Source organism: Melozone crissalis, unplaced genomic scaffold (assembly GCF_028551555.1).
Source record: "Melozone crissalis strain CALT ecotype California unplaced genomic scaffold, PUWL_Pcris_2 ptg000004l_1, whole genome shotgun sequence".
Lineage (NCBI taxonomy): Eukaryota > Metazoa > Chordata > Aves > Passeriformes > Passerellidae > Melozone > Melozone crissalis.
The window spans coordinates 8,179,419-8,196,030 of record NW_026535782.1 but is presented as its reverse complement, the minus strand read 5'-3'; the positions used below and the strand labels follow the sequence as shown (position 1 = coordinate 8,196,030).

At 35.1% G+C, this 16,612-nt stretch overlaps 1 protein-coding gene across 1 annotated transcript in view; it reads right to left on the bottom strand.

Moving 5' to 3' along the window:
* TBC1D22A (TBC1 domain family member 22A) overlaps positions 1–16,612 on the bottom strand; it is a 139,530-nt gene that overhangs the window by 77,865 nt on the left and 45,053 nt on the right. Inside the window, exons 9-10 of the mRNA XM_054272937.1 lie at positions 12,108–12,217; positions 2,018–2,093 (exon numbers count right to left, since the gene is read on the bottom strand). Coding sequence (XP_054128912.1) covers positions 2,018–2,093; positions 12,108–12,217 — 186 coding nt within the window. The remainder of the gene's footprint in view (positions 1–2,017; positions 2,094–12,107; positions 12,218–16,612) is intronic.

Below are 16,612 nucleotides of genomic sequence, written 5' to 3'. Positions count from 1 at the left end.
GGTAAAATAAAAGGGAGTGGACATAAGCTCCATTTTTAAAAACAATTATTTATATAAAAAATAAAATGACAGGGGAAGTAGTCAAACTTCTCAAACAGTTCTACCCAAAGAAGCTGCAGAATCTCCATCCCTGGAATCACTCAAAACTCAACAGGGTGAGACTCCATAGAGCCTGCTCTAAATTGGTCCTGTCCCATTAGACAGATTCATCCAGGCAAGGAAAAAGGCTTGGAACACTGACTTCCAGAGGCCCCATGTAACCTAAGCAGTTCTAAATGTCCATCAATATTTACTAGCAAACACTCGTGATATCTACTAAAAACTACAAAAAAATTATAAAGACCTCACAGCTTTATTTCAAATTAGATAAAAAAACAGGAACTCACACTTTACTTTCAGTTGCAAAGGATAATCAAAGAACAGGATAAGATGACACAGCTATTTGTTACAACTGACTTATTTTTTAAAGTGTGAAGCTTTAAAAATAATGCTTCCTAAACCTAATAATTTAGAGAAATTATTTAACTATATCCCTAAAGCACTGAAGGTATAAATAAGACTTCAGCATTTCTTTTTTCCTTAAACTAAAAAATAATATATTGTATTATACTTAATATTTTTATTCAATTGAACAACAAAGTTGACTATCAGAATGCTATTTCTAATTTTAAAAACTTGGTTAAACAATTTATTTATATAAACGCTCATTCACGAAGTCAAGGAAGTCTATTTATAGGAATTTGAATTATATACTTCATTTAATGTATAATAATTTATTTCTGAAATGAAAACATCAATTGATGCAAGACTAAAACTACATATAAAAATAACATCACAAGAAGTTAAAATATTTTTAAGTAACAAAATACACTGATTTAACTATATTCTAATATAAATATTTAGCTACCCAATATACAGAAATATGCCCTTACATTTTTCATATTTACTGGCATTTAAAAAAAAATATATCAATAACAAAAATTTTTACATACATTTAAGTTTATAATGAAATTTTACACAAACATTTTTCTCCTGCCCTTGGTTTGTGATCATTAAAAATACCTTAATATCCTAGAAAAGCACAGAGACCATTATAAAATATTAAGGATGTACACACAAGGAGGCAAAATCTCCTATGAGAAGCACAGGCACAAAAAAACCCTTCACTATATGTAACAGAACCAGGCAATTAATGTTTCCAAGAAGATTATCAAATATAAAGCTACACAAGAAATATTTTTTCTAAGTCATCACTGCCATGCTAGTGTTGCAAATATATGCCCGGTTCTGCTTCGCAACGTTTTGTTAATACTCTGTTCATTAATTTAACAAACTATCAAGAGATTATGTTTAGAATGGGCAAGCATTATCTCTTGCATTTCATTTAATTAAACTCTGTCCTAGCTATATGACAGTCAGCATTTCATGAAAGGAATTACTTTAGGGATGAAGGTAAAATATTTCAAAGTGCGCTGCTTAAACATGAAAGAATAATCTAAAATTACCCCTGCACATACTGTAATTTATCTATAAAATTAAAGATGTTATTTCCAGAGTTCATAATTAATTGGATTCCACAGAGAAATTATGCAGGCATTCCAGATAGCAAAATGATGCACAAAGGCACAAAACATAGTGCCGAAGGACAGCCATAAACAACCACTGCGACTTGCTGCATTACAACAACCATTGAGGCTTAATGGGAAATGAATACTGGCTGCCTTTTGTGTGTGGTCATTACTCTGCTGCAAAGAAATTGCCATTGAATTTTGATTATATTGCCTTAATAAAAAGTAATGAAAGAGGCTCATGCTCTAGTGGCTTTCTTTTAAATGATACACGACAGTGATCCGCAAAGGCAGCATGCCACAAGCCAGCGATGACACCTCACCTGAGGAAGGTGATGTTACTGCACCACTGCAGGTGACTGCAGTGATGTTGGCTTTTCCTGCAAACATTTTAATTAAACACTTTCAGTGTAACATCAGTCAGAAATCAATTTGCCTTTGAGACTTACCATCAATCCGACTAACAAGTTCTTCCAACATCTTCACTTTCCTTTGGATTCCTGGCTGTGCAAACGTGTAGTTATCCTAAAGAGGAGACCACATACAAGTATTAGCTGTAGAAAAGCAAAAAAGGTTTCTTTTCTTTCAATTACTTTTCTTAATCCATGTATTTTTCTCTGATAGTGTTTCTGTTTTGTGACTACATTTCCTAGGTCTGTTTCTACAGTAAAATAGTAAATCATCACACTGTACAGTTCTGTGAGTCCCCACCTCTAACAGCATATTCTGTACAGCTATTCTTGCATCAACTGTTCTCTACTTGCTAATCTAGTGAAGTTACTTTATTGCAGAAATTCAAGTAGCTTTAAAAGGCCCTCATCTCACATACCAAAATGTGCCATGTTAGATATTTTTAAGGTTTTTTTTTTCTTGGAAATTTATAATTCTACAAATAATGTAGGAAATATGAAAATTTAGCCTATAATCAGAGGCAGGGAAATAATTTGATCTTTTGAAGTACAGGGTAATAACTTCAAGCAGCATAAGAAATCAAAAGTCTATTTTAATGTACTCATAACTATTCTGAAACCAAGATTACAGTTAATATCATGAATCAAAATCTAACACACAAGCAATGCAGCTAAAAGGGCATTTTATTTGCATATATTTCTTTGAATGAATTAACTCCAAATGGATTTTTAATTTGTGGATTGCAGCTCTATAATATAGACTTGAGTTTGAAATAATGAGAGCAAGAAAGATATCTCCGCTTGAAACCCAAAGTGATCAATCTTTTAAAATAATGACATTATTCAAATATACAGCAATGTTTCTGAATATTTAATTGGCAATCCCTCCATTCAGCTCTTTTTATTACAGTTGTCTTCCTGTGGTTCTTGAGAGACTCAAGAAAAGATAATTATACATACATATTTTAAAAGAAAGTTGCTATGTAGAAGGTTTTTTTGTGTAACCACCACATGCACAGAAAATCAGAGTATTGGATGTTTTGCCTCAACAGCTATTGTTTGAGTAATTCCTTTATCAACTGGAGGTAAGTAATCCCAAAATATTCATTTTTCTTGACTTGATTTTAATTTTTAACTTGGTCTTAGAGTAGAAGAGACGATTATCTGTTCATAGGTTTTATGTATCGGTTCATTTTTATGTTTTTCTACTTAAAACCAAAAAAAGTCTTATTAACTCTCTTGACTTTATTTACATGGAGTTTTTTTAGGTTTTATTTGACTTATGAAACTAAACCACAATTTAATCTTCAAATTCTGTAAAACTGCTATAAAGTGTGAAGTCTAAAAACTCACAAGGCAAAATGATACACTAATAATCCTATAAATTAAAGTAGCTCAGTCTATAAGCAATTTACAGTATCAAAAAGTCTACTGTATGCTCTGATCACTTGTAACTGACCACAGTAATTGCCATTTCAAAAATTATAGCAAATTTTTCTACTAGTTTAGCAGTGGCCCTTTCACAGTAATTACTATTAGAACTCAGTGTATAAACTAAAACAGTATGGATGAGGAAGCAAGAATAATTCCCTGAATTTTTCAATTTTTCACAATCATACAATTTTGCCAAGTAAAATTGGCAACAATTTCAGCTTGTTGACATTATTCCACAAACAGAACATGAGCATCCTTTTTAATGCTAAAAAGCACCAAAATGGAAAGAATGGAAAGACACACAGAATTCAGATCTATTATACTCTCATTTCAGGAAGACAGAAAATATCCCATGCACTGGAACACTGCCTTTACACAAGTCTGACACACACCTGTATTAGTCATGGATAATATCCAAGGCACAGAATCTTTAGGAAATCATAATCACTTTCTTTACAGAATGTACTCTAACAACAGAAACTGTATTCACTCTTTTTTGTCGCAAAATGTTTGTTTACTGTTCTATTTATTTATTTAAACAAAGTTAACTGCTATTTCTAGAAGTAGTACTGCACTCAAAGTACAGCAACATGGTATTTAATTATTTCCTCTGTAGAAGAATTCTCCTGTATGTAATACTGAAAGTCAACACAGAGCTAAAACACTGGCTCTTCGATCATTAGTTTCTCCCCAGGTAGTGCAACCCTTGACTGTGATCTATGAATCTGAAACTACTTTATTTCTCAAAGCCTAATTTAATCCATACAAACCTGGGAATGCAACCCAAAACTGCCATCTTGGTTTGAAAACAGGTAAATTTGCTTTTCACTATATTTGATCTTTTGCTTATTTATTTCTCTGTTCATTATTTCAGCTGCAAATGAACACAGCTGGGGGTCACTCTTCTACTTGTGCTAACTCACCTAAACTGGAAAGATCTTTATTGGATTCTCCAGTACTCTCTTCTAATTAAATTGTCTTCTTCCCTCCTATGACACTTGTAGTTGACTTCCTGGAGTTTGTGAAACTGTGAGAAAGACTTTGTAAATGTAAAAGGTATTCTGTTACCCACTATTTTTGCTCCTTTTGTGCTTATCGATGAATGAAAAATAGTAAAACAGAAAAGACATGCCAAAGTCACAAAATCCATTAATTATTTCTCAGGGCTGAGTCAAGACATTTATTTTCTCAATTACTTACAACTATTTCAGAGATTGTCTTTTGCTCATTATTGATGGTCAAAGTTTCAAATGCGGAAATATTAAAAAAAATCAGGACGAAAACTAGGAGTTCACAAAAAATATTTCTTATTTCCAAACACTGTTCTTGACAGTAAGCATTCACATATGACAAAGTATGTATTTACACCAGAACCCTTGATAAACATTAAAATTCATGCACTGGTGTACAATGAATATCTAAATTCCTTGATGTTCTACTCAGATAGGTTCCAAAACACTTTCAGTGAACTGTGCTAACCTACTTCACAGCTGAATGGGCATAATATCTAGTTCAGACTGACACATAATTAGTTTCACCTTACAATACAGAAGGTTAGGACTTTATAATGTCACAAGAGATCAAAACTTGCATCAAGCTTCAAATCTTTGTGTTAGTATGTAATTATTCTGTAGAAACTGGTATAACACCCTACTTCCCTGCAACTACAACTAGGTCTGGATTTCTCAAAAACTAGTTGCTATCATTTAAAATAAAACACTAAAATTATAGGCTTCACGGAATATTTTAAAAACTATTAAGTAATTCCTTACTTTTTTAAGGGTAGAGAAATGTTAAATGGAAGAAACTTGGAAAAATGCTCAAAACAGATTTAACTAGGACTGTCCTCCCAGAGAGGGCAAGGGGGAGAGAGAGAGACTTCATAGGCACTAGCTGAAGAAAATCCCTCATCTTTTTCTACGTGATGATGGGATCATTTTAGAAGAAGAAGCAGCAAGCTGAAGAGGAATGGAAAACAATCTTTCATGACATCATGAATTAGAAACAGAGTTAGCCAAAGTAAAAGCAAAAAGCACTGTCAGTAATTTGACATTATGACTGCAGCCAAGCAGAGGTGCAGGCACAATGCTTCTCATCTTTTCAGGTCATACACACTGTTCACCAACAGTGCACTGAAGAAAATATCAGAAACATTTCTAGAACCAAATGGAAAGTTTTGACACGAGGTGTTCATTTGTTGTTTGCTCGTGTTTCATCAATGAGATCAGAGCTTTTAAATATAGAGGATACACTAAGCCATGCACACATACAAACTTGGGTGTCTCTTTTCTCTACTGATGTATATTTAAGAATTGTTATGCATCAATTTAGCATGTTCAAGTATTATCACATGAACAAATGACAACTGAAAGAAAAAGCTTTTCTTATCCTCATTATGTCACAAAGAGATCTCCTGAATTCTTTTTTACACATTGAAGTACTTCATTCACATATTACTGAATTCTCTAAGCAAACTCCTATTAAAAATCTTGGTTCATCTTGCTCAGAAAGTTATGCAAAAAGATAGGGGCAGGAGGGAGGGAAACATGACACCAGATAATGATAGCCACGATGTATATTTACACTATCCATGGAACCACACTTCACCCAAAATGTTTCTAAAAGATAGAGATTATAATGTAAATTCAGTCCTGAATACAGCTCAGGAGAGAGTGTGTACGCACAAGAACAAACACACAAGTGTGCTGAACTATGCTGTTAGCACAGTCCATAGCATGTTCCATTATTACTCCAAGACAGTTTCTTTAGAAGAAAGGGTCTGTCAACTGAGGCGTTCTCATTCTCTGAAAAAATCCCTTCACCCAGGATTTTTCTCCTGGGAAGCTGAGAAGTCTCAGAGAAAAGGAAAACAATTCTTATCTCATTTGCTTCTCCTGTGTTTTGCTTGTCTGGAATGTGTTTGGAGAATTTTTACCCAGAGGTGGTTGTTTCATTGGATTTTGGTGTGAGTTTTTTTGACTCTCTGGCCAATCAGGGCCAAGCTGTGTTGAGACTCTAGAAAGAATCATGAGTTTTCATTATTATCTTTTTAGCACTAAATATCCTTTTTGCATTCTTTGGTATAATATAGTATTCTTTAATATAATGTAGTATTGTAAAGTAATAAATTAGCCTTCTGAGAGCATGGAGTCAGATTCATTATTCCTGCCTTCATTGGGACACTCCCAGCAAATACAATCGTCAACCATTACAACTATTAAGCCTGACTTTTCAAAATGCAACATCTCCTAAATAGTAGGAAAAATACTTACAAAGCATCACAGCCCAAAATTTTGCATAAGTATGCAAAACAGTATCTTACTTATTCCTACATAACAGGACAAAAAACCCAACAGTTTATTAAAATGTAGGTACTGTTTCTCCCGTTGGAGTAGCATCCACAGAGTCAGAACAAATGATCCAACCTTCTACTGGTCTGTGTAGTCAAACCTCAGTTTTACTCAAGTGGATGTATTATAAATTACAGAAACTGTTAAAGTGGCAATGACAAAAGTGCTCAGAGTATATTTTTGGATTACAACATAAGCCACGCAACAGTTCAAATCTGAATAAGAGCTAGAAATCATAAATACAAACTTGTACAATTCCAAAAGCTGATGCTGCAAATTTTAGGTAGAGGATAAAATATTTTTATGCTGAAGTATACTGATAGCACAGTATATTTCATCTACTGATTACAAATAGATTTGCTGTCTTCCTGAAAATTTTACTCACAGTGACAGGCCAGAAAACTGCACTATTATGCAGAAACTTGTGCAGGAGTTCAATCAAAAGGTACAAAGAAAGCTATATTTGACCTATTCTTCCTTTCAAATAAATCAGAAAGGTCCTATGAAGAATTTTTAGAAGACTTACTTCTGCACATTCTTCTCAACAATAGAAATGCATGTTCATGTTATTTATTGGATCCAGCTTTCCAAGCACCATTCCTTCTATCCATCCATGCATATATAAGTAACAACTTTCCATAACCCGGGAGTGAGAAAGAACTCTGCAGGATTCCCTTTAAAGGTCATAAATCTTGCTATTTTATCAGACATAGAAATAGCTAATATGTACCTCAGCACACGCTAGTCCCTGGATATGAATTATTTCACTTTTATTCTAAAAATTACCAGGCCCTGATAAATGATTATATTAATATTTTAGTGCTATTTCTAACACATCTGGTTAGATCATTATGCAATGCATGTATTTCCCCTTTGGTTATTTTATTACCAGTATACTCGAACTTAAAATGAAAAGTTATACTCTATTTTATACATGAACATTACATTTTCAGGTGGCACAGATCAATGTGAACTTTTTACTGGAATGTTAATGAGACACTATTGAAGAAAGTGTTATAAAGGACAATTTAGTAATAAAAAAAAGAAGTTAATAATCTGGATATATGGGAATGTCTACTTAATTACATGAGAAAAATACTCATGGGATAATTCTTGTTTTCCCATATGAACAGCCACAGATGAAAATACAAGAATGTTCATGCATCATCTACAGTTTAGAAGCGTTGCAAAGACAACCAGCTTTATCACATACATGGAAGATATATTTTGCATATGGCCGCACACAGCCTCAGAACCAGGTTTTCATAAATCAGCATAAATCAGCACATCTTGTGAGAATACAGGCTGGAGACGAGTTCTGTGCCAAAGGACCTGAAATCTCAGCACACAGAGAGCTCAGACTGAGTCACTGGTGAGCCCTACCAAAGCCAGCCAGCAGACTGCTGGCCCACAGAGGGAAACGCTTGGCTGCCCAAAGCCAAATCACCTGGAGCAAGCTGCTCAAGGCCATGTGGACTCTGGGTTTGAACTTCCAGAATGAGGATTCTACAACCTCTCTGACCAAACAGTTCCACAGTTCAAGCTTTACTGTGTAGATTTTCCTTCAAATGTTTAACAATAATTTCTTGTATTTCAAGGCCATATCAAAAATACCATGTCCAGTTTTAAGGACCCTGATACAAGAAAAAGGTAATAAGTTTCAGAACAAAATGAAGCAAGAGCAAAAGGTCACCAAGATGCTAAGAGATATGGAGCACATGCTCTTTGAGGGCCTGGGGAAACTGGGCTTGTTCAGCCTGAAGTAAAGACAGCTCCAGAAGCACCTAATCACAGCCTAATAAAACCCAAATTATCAAGACAACAAATCTCCATTTTCCATAGTGGTGCCCAGTGGGAAGATAAGAGACAAGCAACATAAACAAAAAATATTCCGTCTGCCCACTGGAGAGAAATTTCAACACAAGGATGAGGAAGCACTGAAATAGGTTAAACCCCAGAGACTGTGAAGTCTCTGTCCTTGGAGGGTTCAAGACCCAGCTGGACAAAGCCCTGAGAAACTCAGTCTGACCTCAGAGCTGGTCCTATATTGCACAGAATTATCCTATTTTCTTATGATTTCAGAAGATCTCATGTGTACTCCTGAAATAAATAAAAAGTAATTGCAGTGAAGCATAGTCTTTCCGGGACAAAAACTAAAAAAAAATTCAGAGCACAGACTCAGGAAGCACTGAAAAGGAAAACAATTACATACATCATCATTCAAAATTGACTGCTATAAGACAGCTACAGATTTCAAGATTAAATTATATTGTATTTAAATACTCCTAGTATTTGTTGGATCAATTTTTAAAACTTTAATCAAACTGTGATATGACACATGTGCATTCACTTAGAGGCCTAAACTTAGAGACAACCAACAAAGAAGATGCAAAGTAATCTAAGAACAAAAAATAGATTAAATTATCATGCAAGATTAAACATTAACTGTTGGAAAAGTTCTGCAAATTCTCTAGCTGGAGCCAAAAACATACTTGCATAGGAACCGCCAGATGACAAAAAAACCAGCACAGAGGAATCTGCTAAAGCGACAGATTATTTGAACGAGTTTTTATTTATTCTCTCAGCTGAGAACTGTATGCATGTCAGGAAGTGACTGTCCTGCTGCCAACCCCTGTTCTTGTGTCTTGTTCTATTGCACAAGTCTCTGTGGTTCAAAGATGCTTTCTTATATTAAAAATACAGAGTCACATTAGGTACATAAGGGAGGGAGGTAAGATGAGTGAGGAATGAAGAAATAATAGATACTATGTGTGGTAAAACTCCAGCAAGAAATGCATATGTCTTAATAACACCTTTGACAACTCTAGAATCAAGAAAATGAGACCATCTGGATGGTTTGGAAAAATAAATGAGTTTTGTGTTAAGAATAATAAAGGGGTACAAATGCAATCATACAATCATTCTTCCATTACACCCTTCTGCAGTGAAAAGACAAAACACACAAAAAAGTGTATCTAGTTCATATTAGCCAAAAATTTCACAAAATGACCATAAGAGTTATCAAAGTGCACTCTTTAAACTTATCCAATACTGGTAGAGCAACATGAAATGGAAATTTATATTGACAAATAAATTAATGGAAACACTCTGCACAGATTCTTTGATTGCAGTTACATGTCACATATCCCTGTAGAGTTTATTCAGACATCTCAGGCAAAATCTTTACATCCATCACACAGGAGTCTTCTATGCCATATTTCAGAGAGAAATGGTTGTGCATCCAGAATGCAAGTCATCCAGAACTATAGCATCACACAATGAATCCTCTGGGAATCTTTAAAGTTCATCTAGTCCAAACCTCCTGCTGTGGGCAGGGACAGCTTCAGCTCGATCACGCTGTTTAAAGCCACATCAGTCCTGACCTTGAACACTTCCAGGAAGAGAACATCCACAACATCTTTGAGCTCCCTCATCGTAGAAAACGCACTCCTAATGCCCAATTTAAGTCTCTTCTGTTTGAAATGTTGCCCCTTGTCCTATTACTACAGACCCTGGCAAAAAGTCTCTCTCCAGCTTTATTAAAAGTCCCCTTGAAGTACTGAAAGGTTACAGTAACATCTCCCCAGAGCCTTCTCTTCTCCAGGCTCAAAAACCTCAATATTATCAGCCTTTCCCTCGTGGGAGAGATGCTCCAGCCCTCTGATCACCTTCATGGCCCTTCTCTGGACCCACTCCAGCAGGTCCATGTGTGCCCCGTGCTGGGGATCCCTGAAATGGCTGCAGCACTCCAGGTGGGCACTCACAATGCAGGGTGGAGGGGCAAATCCCCTCCCTCACCTTGCTGCCCATCTGCCTTGCACACACCCCAGGACACAGCTGGCTTGCTGGGCTGCAAGTGCACATTGCCAGTCCTGTCCACCAGCATCTGAGTCCTTCTCTACAGGGTAACTTCTTCCAACCAACCCTACCGGCAACTACATGACTGTTTTATCTGTTGAGTGGTATCATCACAGAAAGGAAACAAAGCAGGAGAATGGGAGAAGGAAAACAAGAAACCCTTTTATTTCAGCAGCACTGCAGTTGCACTGAATTAACTGTAACATCATTAGTCACACCACTAGCATAATCTTTCAGGCCTTCTTTTGATGGATGAGTTCATCCTTTAATACATCCAACACTATTCCATTTACATAACAGCTTAAATTTTCATTGATGCAGTTTAATTCCATTGCAATTGGTTTCCATATTTTGCTCCTTAGTACTTGATAGTTTTGCATGAAAACAGAATTTTAGGAGAAATTTACTAATCTGTGAATTCCAGAAAAAAAATTTCTTCATTCCAAGAAAAAAAATAAAGCAACAGGCTAGTGACAATGATGTTCCAGAAGCAGGTAAAAGAGTTGGAGGAGAGTTTTCATTTCTTTATCTGGCTTTCTTTCTTCCCAGTAGATTTCAAGCTCTCACTTTTTTCTTTATAACTTTTCACATAATTTTGCTATGTGGTCAAACAGTTTAAAATTTAGGAGGTCTGAGACACTGAAATAAGCAAACCAGCAGTTGTTACAGGAACTGATGTGGGAAAATGACTGTGCATTTCAAAAATGCTACACAAAACACTGAGCTTTAACCAGGAAAAATACACTTAAAACACCTTCAAAAAAGTTAAAGCCTTTTGTTGCTGATTCAATCCTAGAACCATTTTGTCAAAAATGAACTCTGTTACAAGGTTCAATTCACAATAGGCCTTAGCCAATGAAACATTCATATTAAAATAAGTCATAGGAAAGAATGTTGTAGATACTTATAATCTTTATAAACTTTTAAGCCCATGAACACTTACACAAAAATCTACCATTATTAGATTCCAACTTGCTGCCTGTAACAGAAAAACTGCGTCTTCATTTATAGCTTTTCCACATAGAAAAAAATCAAACTCTCAGTGAAGTAGCATAAGTACCAAGTTTTAAATGGGTATTTTAAAACTATGAAGATAATTTCAGGAACTATTAAGACAGCAATCACTTATAGGTTGCTATAATAACAACTGAAAAATTAATAAATAAGCAAGGTTTTTACCACCTCAGTGAGATTCTGAGCAACTATTCCTCATGCTTGGTAACAGATTTGTAAAACATGCATCTAGAACTGGAAGTTTCTGTTCTGCTCTAGAACACCACACACAATGGAACATGCAAGTTGAACGGGGTTTTTTTTTCTTTTCCCTTCTTTCTTTTCTATGCCAAACTCACAGTAGATTTCTCCAATGGGAAATTCAGAAAACCCCTGTTTTTCATAGATGTACTCTTTTTCAGTCTTAAAGTAGTTGAAAGCCATGACATTAATCAGTTAACTCTACTACTTACAGAGAGGAAAAATCAATTTACCTGAATGCCATCAAGCAACTTGCTCATGCACCAGTAACTGTCAGCTTCTATGTTCTGCAGCACTTCTTCAGGCAGACTGGAAACATCAAAATTTTCCACTTCTTCTTCTTCTGTTTCAGGAAAAGAAAGAGGAAGACAAGTCAACGAAGTGCACAGAATAAATAAAGCAAGAATGAGGAAAATAATTGAAAACAAAGACAGCCACCACTTATCTTTGAGTCAGAAACCAATGCACATTTACTGTAACAGGGCCTAAATTAATCATTTATTGCTTAACTGCGTCATCTAATGGCTTTAAATGTTAATGAATACTTAATTTCTTGCAGACTGTGAAAATCTCAAATCATGCCTGGTTAACCAGAATTAATATATAATAAATCACTTTATTCTAAACATTTCACACCTGAAGGAGGATCAGAAGCACTTTGAGAGCCCTCAAGCTATATATGAACAATCCCTGAAGAAGATGACTATGTTTGCACCATGCACAGAATGTGCAAATATGTTGCCAGTCTTCACAGAAGAAAAAGCCCTGAAAAATACTTCTCAGAAAAGCACTGAACTTTATGTAAAAAAGCAGACTACAGCTTGAATTTAAAAAAGAAAATCCTTTCCAAATAGAAAAGAAAATTAATGATGTATCCACTACAGCAGGGAACAAAACTTTGGCATATCTAACACATATTAACTCACAAAAAAGTATTGCAGTTACACAGTTTATTATATTTTCATAAATCAGTGCCCCACTGTAAAAAAAAAAAATCTAGTTAATATTTACAACTTTCAGTTTAATATTTCAAATGGCAAAAAAGAAGCAACCCATTCTCACTCGGCCTCACTATGTCTACAGAAAAAAACAGTAAATGAACAGAGTTCCTTGTATTGATATAAAACACAAACATATACTGAAGTGCCTTTCCTTTGAATGAAGTCTTCAGGCCCTCCTCCACCCAACATTTGCTGAAAGAATGAGATTACAACTACTTTGACCACATGCTCCTTTGCAAATTTTCTGCCTTGGAGCACCTTTTATTTCCATGGCACTGTTATCACATTTCTGAAAGAAAAGGCAGCTATAAACCATAGTACAACACACATGGGTATGAAAAGATAACAAATGAAAAAGACTTGTTATTTGCTCTTTCTCATCTTTCTTATCTTACCTCATTTTTGTCTCATTCTTTCAAAATCTACCATTTTGCACTATATTCTCACATCAGGTTTTAAACCAACAAAAAAGCTGAAGATCCATATAAACATCAGAGGTGGGCATCTTCACCTCCCTCCACAGCCAACAAAGAACACCAAGAAGTGACAGAGTACAACCTGACTTGTTCTAAACTAGAAAGATAAATCAGATGAATCACATTTTTTAAAAAATCTTGTTTCTCAGTATTAGGTATAATTTGCTTTTAAAAGGATTGCCCCAGAATGCAGTCCTTTAAACTGTGGAAGTCTAAACTAAGCTGAATAAAAGCTTTAAACACCCATCAAATGATCTGCTGTCTGTGACTGAACTACCTTCAAGTTGTAGGAAAACCAGGGTAGTTTGTAGGTAGGCTAAATGATGTAACCTGTACAGCAACAACACTCCAGCATTAGTATTTTGGAAAAACTAGATTCTTATTGTTCTAATAAAGATGTATTACCAAATTAGAATGACCAATTTTTATTCCCCCCAGAAAATACACTACAGCTTTTAAGAAATATCTTTTAATGGCTCCAATTACTGTTCATCAGAGGTATGTCCCCCAAGCACAAAGAGGAAGTCAGGCCAGGCCTTTCTGAAAAGAACACAGGTCTGACACAAATTTACTACTCTGAGCAAAATTCTCATTATTCCACAGGGAACAACAACCTAGAAAAGGATATAGATAAGGTACAGATGTCTTTTAGGAATCTTTCTTCACTGAAAGTCCCCAGTTAGAATGTCACAGAGCCACATGTTCAGCTATTACAGACATTAAAAAAGCAGTTTTATGAAGTACTTGTCCAGCTGTTTTGTCCCCCCTCTGAAGACCTATCCAAGAACATTTTGCTTTTCTGTGGCTTAAAGAGACTGATCTTTAGCATTTCTATAAGCCTCTTAAACACAAAATAATTATTCAGTATCTTTTATATGTTCTTTTAATATATAAGCTACTTCTAGACCAATTTTCAATCCCATTGTGCTTCTAATTCATCACACTAAGTCATCTCTTCTAAAGTCAGATAATAAAGTTTTGAAATTAAAAAAATCTAATTAAGTGTTTCAGACAACCCAGTTTTACTTCTATTATACCCTAGCAGTATTTCCCCTCTATAAAACAACTGTGTCAAACTTTGGCTTAAAATTCTGCAACCAAGTATTTCAATAAATAAACCTAATTACTTGGACCTATAATACAATACAGTTTCATTAAATCAGCTAAGATGTATATTTTTGGATATTTTACGTTAACTGGTACTTTTTGATTTAAATGTGGACTATGATGAACAAGGAGAAGCACTGAGGATGCACCCAAGAACTCTTCTAATAAAGATGGCACAGCAACCCAAAAGTGAAGTCTCAAACAAGCAAGTGCTCAGTGATGTCAATGCTTTCTGCTGCACCAACCCACCCTACCTTGCTACACTACACTGAGGAAGTTCAAAACTAAATATCCAAAGGAGCCTTTCCCAAATTACAAAGGAAATTAAAAAAAGGCCATTCCTTTTGACAAGCTCCAGAATTACAGAACATTTGATTGGCAGAATGCTATGCAAAATCATAATTTACATATTTAACATTTAATCATTTCTTTGGGTATGCACATAGTGCAAAATGCTTCATTTTCCCTGCAGTTTTAAGGGGAAAAGCAGTCAAGCTCCATGTTGCTTTCTCTCTCTCTTTTTTTTTTTCTTATTTGGAAGAAGAAATAAACACACTAGAAAAGTTTTGAAAGAAAGACCACAAGGGATTTCAGAAAAAACAGAAGCAAAAATACAAAATAACCATCACAAAAGTACCTAAGATATTATTTGTGCTTGAAAACATAATTGCAATTTCTGGTTTTAAATAACTTTAAATTCATTTTCAATGAGTGAAATCTGAATGGACAGTAACATAAAGACTGAATAAAAGAATGTGGACAGAAATAGCAGGCCAGCATTTGCAATATCTGGGGGAGAAAAGATCACTGCCTAAAACTTCCCAATTACGAAGTCCTACAGTTTCCTGTGGAGATCATTATCAAATTATCTATACAAGTGTAAAAGACAGGAAAATGCCTGCTTGCCTGGAGGAGAACTGCTTTAGCATGGAGCCTGTGTCATGCTGATCTGAATACATGCATTGCTGTAAGCATGGCATTAGCTCTTCTTCACTCCCTCCCAGGGTATGCTTCTAAAACCTCCCACCCTGCAGAAAGACTAACTTTTTCTAAACAGTTCTAACTGGATCCATTCACAAAAGCAGAGACATAAGGATAAAATCAAAATTTAAAAAAATACTGCTTACAGCTACTTACAGATTTAGTTTCCCAATGACAGCAGAAAGTAAACATGCTAAACAGCTTGCCTCCATTAAAAGTAGGTTTTAATTCAAGATTAATGCCTAATGGATGATTTTGATTGAAGTTGTTCAGAATGTTAAAATTAAGTTCACAACCTTAAGATCTTTGTATTTTAGCTGTAATAATTTCTTCCAAAGAACGCTAGAATTTTACATTTCAGTACAGATCAGGGGTGAAAACACATGCAACCAACACAAAGACAGTTTGCATTCAGAATTTCTCTAAACATGCTACTGACAACAAAACTCAATCTTTATAAAGTGTGAACAAAATTATTGTAACTTGATAATTTTCATACTTCATTACACCAAACAAGATCCTACAAAAGATACCTCCCTTAAATAAAGCACACGTTCTCTCAAAGGATTTTTTTAATGAAACAAACATTTAATTGTGTTACAAATGTTTTACCTGTAGCTTATCTTGAAATTGTTTCTCAACACTCAGAATCAGCAAAACTCAGATGAATTCACCCGAGTGCAAGGCAGGGGATAAAATGGATGGCAGGGTAAAAAGGACTTAGTGCTGAAGCCCAAAACAGACTGCAATATCCCCAATAAATTATGATTGCTCATTACATACACTCAATATACAAAATAATACATAAAGACATTAGACCAATTAATGAGCTGAACAATTTAAAATTGGGGATTTTTTTAGCACTATTTTGTGCAAATGTAGACAAGGTGTTACCATATACCTGAAGTCCAAATTATGTATCCCTTGCAGCAGTGCAAGGAAACCATTCTGACCACAGATGTACAGGTGCTTCTCTGTATAAAGCTTACTGTGCTGCAACCTATTTCAGATGTTACATCTTCAGGCAGATCTCACATAAAGGTTACCACCCAAGTATGCAAGTACAAAAAATGATTGCATGCAGAGGTGCACAGCAATATTTCCACAGCTAGATCTTACATATTCCACTCCAAACTCAGTTTTCAAAAAGCCTTATGAAACACCTATTCAGTC